At 39.6% G+C, this 5,302-nt stretch overlaps 1 protein-coding gene across 1 annotated transcript; it reads right to left on the bottom strand.

The window, feature by feature from the left end:
• Positions 1–347: 347 nt before the first annotated feature.
• On the bottom strand, positions 348–2,174 carry LOC120524153 (putative olfactory receptor 7A2). The gene is made up of 3 exons (XM_039746032.1): positions 2,065–2,174; positions 605–1,317; positions 348–514 (listed from the first exon to the last, which is right to left on the bottom strand). Exons 1-3 carry the CDS (start codon positions 2,172–2,174, stop codon positions 348–350), a joined length of 990 nt encoding a protein of 329 aa, XP_039601966.1.
• Between the last annotated feature and the right edge of the window lie 3,128 nt (positions 2,175–5,302).

The following is a 5,302-nucleotide window of genomic DNA, read 5'->3' as shown; positions in this document are numbered from 1 at the left end:
CATCACAAAAGTGTGGATATTTGTTGACTAATCCTCATATATATGAATTTTAGACCTTGGCGGTTGGATACATTTGCAACTATTTCACTAGGTTCAGTGTTTGCTAAGCTATGGTGTCTTCATGTAAAAGCTGATGACTAACATTCTAACTGGCCAGTTCACTAATCTGAATAATTTCCTAAACTCTGGCTGCATTCCACACAAAAGAGTTCAAGAATTTCATTACATTGCCCATATCTCATACTATGATTAATATAATAATTTTGAAAGTCGTCAATCAGGTTTACTTACTTCTTCTGTTTCTACAGTAACCCAATCATTATATACAAAGTGAAGAATCCAACCACTTAATGGTGGCTTGGGTCTACTCTCTTCCCTGTCCACAGCCTGTAAATGCTGCCTTTGATCTCCTTGTTCCTGAAGCTGTAGATGATAGGATTCATCATAGGGGGTACCAGAATGGCTATGATGACCAACACATTGTAAGCTTCAGCAGATACCTGCACTCCTAATCCTGGCAATATATAAGAAATCATTAGTGGTATGTAGAAGAGACTGACGACCAGAAGGTGTGTGACTGTCGTGCTCAAAGCTTTCTTCTTACCCTCTACCGAGGAGATCTTCAGGGCGGCTAGAACAATTCTGATGTAGGAGAGGAGACAGATTCCTAAGCCTCCAAAACCAGTGATGATTGTGGTGCTGGACAAGAGAGCAAGGTGCCTTGGGTCACTGGTACAAGAAATATGAATCATTGTAACAAAATCACAGAAACAGTAGGGCAAGACATTACTGCGGCAAAACGAAAGTTCTCTAGCAAACACCATGTAGGGGACGAGTGTTGCAGCAGCACAAATGTTCACAAATAAGATGCTAAGTCCAACTGTCTTATTTGTAACAATGGAAGGATATCTTAGGGGGTACACAACTGCTAAATAGCGATCACACGCCATAACAGGGAAAAGAAAGCTTTCTGTCAGCCCAAGATGGTACACTATCGATAGCTGAAACAAGCAGGGCCCGTAAGGGACAACGTTGTCATTAAACACCAGGATGGCCAGAATTCGAGGGATGAGGTTGGTGCTGTTCACCACATCGATCACTGCTAGAGTGAAAATGTAGTAAAACATGGGGTTCTGAAGATGAGGGTTTAATATTATGACCACAATTACCAGTAGATTTCCAAGAATCGTTCCCACGTAGATGAAGGCAAGAGCGACGATGGTAAAGGTGATCTTGTCCTTCTCAATGGCGCATTGCAGGACAAACTCAGGCACGTAGATGGTTTCGTTAGGCATCTTTACAGACACCCCCGTTTTGCTAGGAAACAATCAAAAAGAAGAAGAGGAAGAATCAGTTTCTTTTTGGTAGTGACATGCTGTCATGATGTGGTAGAGATCTCGCCCCAAGTTTTGTTTCATGGATATTTATCATTGTTCTAGCTGTGTAAGCCTGTGATATAAAAAGCCCGGGGTCCTAGAAACTATTGAAATCATCAGAAAAAAATGTGAAATGTAGAGATGTCAGGTAATTGAAAGGAACTACTCTGGATGTCCCTCTCCTAGAAGATTTTGTTTTTCCGGCATGCTTGTCTCACTTCTGTATTAGCGGCTAAGCGAGTGACTCTTTCCTTGGAGGTTTCACTTTTCCAACGTGCTGGCCTCGTTTGTGTAACTTCCACTTTTGGTCCGGACAGACAGACTGACACACTTCCACGCATAGACGTTTATATATACAGTAAGATATGAGATTTATGTATGCATTTTGTTTAACCAATTCGTAGTATCTCATGCTTTTTGGAAGGTTTATTGAAGCTGTACATTTAATTTGTGATGTTACCTTTTCTATCGTTACCTTTAGGAGTTGTTTCATTTATGGCGATGTTTTGGCTGCTAGCAGTGCTGGATTAACCATATAAGCAAAGTAAGCACATGCTTAGGGCATCAAGGGTAAAGGGGGCACCACAAAAATTTTTTCTTGGCCAAATTTATCACATAAATTATTAAATTAATTAAATTTATAGCCATTTTCAAAATTTAATGAAAAATGAATAACGCCTCCCTGTACCTCCTTTGCCCGTCACTGTTCGTAGATGGCGCCTTACACAGTGCGTTCTGCATACTGGTGCCATCTACGATGGGGATTTCCCGTTTCATGGTAATTCCCTTAAACGCCATGTTATGTCAAAATATTGTGAAAATAATTTGATTCAAAACAATATGTTTTTATATTTTTAAATAATAGTTAATAGTTGATTAAAAATAATTGTTAATTGTAATTGTTGTGTTTCGTGAATTAGCTATTATTTAACTTAAAATAATTTTCTAGTGCGTAATTTTCTGTTTTAAGCAAAAACAAAAAATCGTCCCAGTTTTAGGGAAAAATATTCTTTTAAGTCTATTTAATTTTATTCTTGGATATTTTTAAATTCATTTACATTATGTAAAAGTGAAAATCGTACAGCTGATTACTATTAAATAAAATTGTTTATAACATTTTTACTAATAAAGATTTATTATCAAAATTTTCACAGATTGTTCAGATCTTGCACTAAGAATATGTGTAAATAGATTTGCTAAATTGACACAAAAGCCATAAATAAATTAAATAATCAAAATGGTAAATCTACAGTTTTTATGTCAAAATGAAATGATATTACAGCTCTCTGAACAATTAAAATACTGAGATGTATACTTGATATCATTTTCATGAAGATAGGAATTAAAGCATGTTATTAAACATGGGCACACGGTGGCTCAGTGATTGTGACGAGCTGGCACCCTGTCCAGAGATTGTTCCTGCCTCCCGCAAGATGCTTGCTGTCTCTGTCAAACGTACTGACTTCCAATTCCTGTCCTTCCTTTTCTTTCTCCAAGTACCCAATTGTCACACAATCAGCTCTGTAATAGACGTTAAGCCATCTGTAACCTTAGAACGCTGATTCTTCAAAACTTTTAAGGAACATCGAAATATCTTTGTAGTACATGTTTAATTATTCTATCTGTCTATCCTTCCAGTGTCGCACCAGCCACAGAAAGAATATAGCGTAAAGGCAGGGACAAACTATATAAAATCTATAAATTTCAAATGTCCTCTTGGCTTTTATTTCCATTTTTGAGATTCATATATTTTTGAAGGTCTGGCAACTCACAGGCGTCTTCATTTCACCATCCCCTTTAACTCACAGGATTCTGGGAACTGTACTAGGAAATCACTGAACCCTGATGGAATATCAAGTGAGGTGTGTTCGTTGAAATCATCTGGCTTCTTCTTCTTTCGGCTGCTCCCATTAGAGGTTTGTAGACATGGAACCCACGTGAAATGCATGTGTTCCAAATAACTATATATTTTTTTTAGCCTATACAGCTCTTGGTACTACTTCACTCCCTGATAAACAAGGCCTGAACTGGGACAGCGATTTTTGCACTTTCTGTGGCGGTGGGAGGATGGGATAGTAGGCTGCTTGGGGTTATCGACACATTTACAAGACAAAAGACGCCGATAAAGAGGTGTGAGGTGCGATTTAAGGTGGGACGGATTTACGAGTTTTTTCGTAAGCTTTGGTAATTCTAGTGTTAAAAACACTTGAAATACACTGGAAAACCGTATTTTGCCTGAAAACTGCCTTTAAAACGCCTGACTTCAAAAAGTTTGTAAAACACAAACCAAATGCTGTACATTTGCAATGTTGAAGTGTGAATGATCCCTAAGAGTACGGGCTACAATTTAAATGATAACTCATCATATCAAAATCAAGAATGTTCAAGATTTTAAAGAGCTCTTCAGCTACAATTTGTTTTCGAAAAAATGGTGAACCACATACTTGAGAAAACAGATGGGAAGTATGGGGTAGTGCCTTTAAAACTGAGGCCCGGGAACACTTCTTTACTCAAAAGCGTTGTGAGAATTGGGAACAAGCATTCAAGACGTGGAGTTGAAGCAGAAATGTTGACAACCTTTAAGAAGAATATCTGGATGAGATACTAGGACAGCTTAGCTATTAGCTACATGCACGAGCGACAAATGGACTGAATGGTCTCTGCTTGTTTGTCACATTTATTATGTTCTTATGAATTCACCTGATTTTAGTTCTGTACTGAAGGCAGACTACAGCCTTCTTAGATGGTGCTATTTGATTAACACAGATTTATAATTTGTACTGTGTCTTAATGTGATTTGATAAAGGAAAGTTCTTGATATAAGAAAAAAAAACCTACAAGGTAGGAGCGTTATGTTGACACAGTGGTGGTACTGCCTTCTCACAGTAAGGAGACCAGGGTTTCACGTCCCAGATCCTCCCGGTGTGGAGTAACTGTGTACATTTTCTCCCTCTATCTGCAGGGGTTTCCTCCTGCCATCCAAAGCCATGTGAGTTAGTTGAACAGATGACATTAAATTGGCCTGAATGTGTGTTTGATGTGTATGTGTATGTGTGTGGTTGCCCTGCAATACACTGGTGCCCTGTCCAGGGTTTGTTCCTGCCTTGTGCCCTATGCTAGCTGGGATAGGTACCAGCACCTCCAACGTAACCCTAGACTGGATTAGGTGGGTTAAAAAATTGCATGACATAGGAATGTATATACAGTGTGTATATATATATATATATACTCAGCAAAAAAAGAAATGTCCCTTTTTCAGGACTGTGTATTTCAACAATAATGTTTTAAAAATCCAAATAACTTTACAGATCTTCATTGTAAAGGGTGTAAACAATGTTTTCCATGCATGTTCAATTAACCATAATCAATTAATTAACATGCACCTGTGGAATGATCGTTAAGACCTTAACAGCTTACAGAAAGTAGGCATTTAAGGTCACAGTTCTAAAAATGCAGGACACTGAAGAGACTTGTCTACCGACTGTGAAAAACACCCAAAGAAAGATGCCCAGGGTCCCTGCTCATCTGCGTGAACGTGCATTAGGCATGCTGCAGGGTGGCATGAGGACTGCTGATGTGGCTAGGGCAATAAATTGCCATGTCCGCACTGTGAGACGCCTAAGACAGTGCTACAGGGAGACAGGAAGGACAGCTGATCATCCTCGCAGTGGAAGACCAGTGTAACAACACCTGCACAGGATCGGTGTATCCGAATATCACACCTGCGTGACAGGTACAGGATGGCCACAACAACTGCCCGAGTCACACCAGGAACACACAATCCCTCCATCAGTGCTCATACTGTCCGCAATAGGCTGAGAGAGGCTGGACTGAGGGCTTGTAGGCCTGTTGTAAGGCAGGTCCTTACCAGACATCACCAGCAACAACGCCGCCAACGCTCCCCAAGGCTGAGAGAGGCTGGACTG

Source organism: Polypterus senegalus, chromosome 2 (genome assembly GCF_016835505.1).
Source record: "Polypterus senegalus isolate Bchr_013 chromosome 2, ASM1683550v1, whole genome shotgun sequence".
Lineage (NCBI taxonomy): Eukaryota > Metazoa > Chordata > Cladistia > Polypteriformes > Polypteridae > Polypterus > Polypterus senegalus.
Note: the sequence above shows the minus strand (reverse complement) of the source record. Positions and strands in the feature narration are given on the sequence as shown.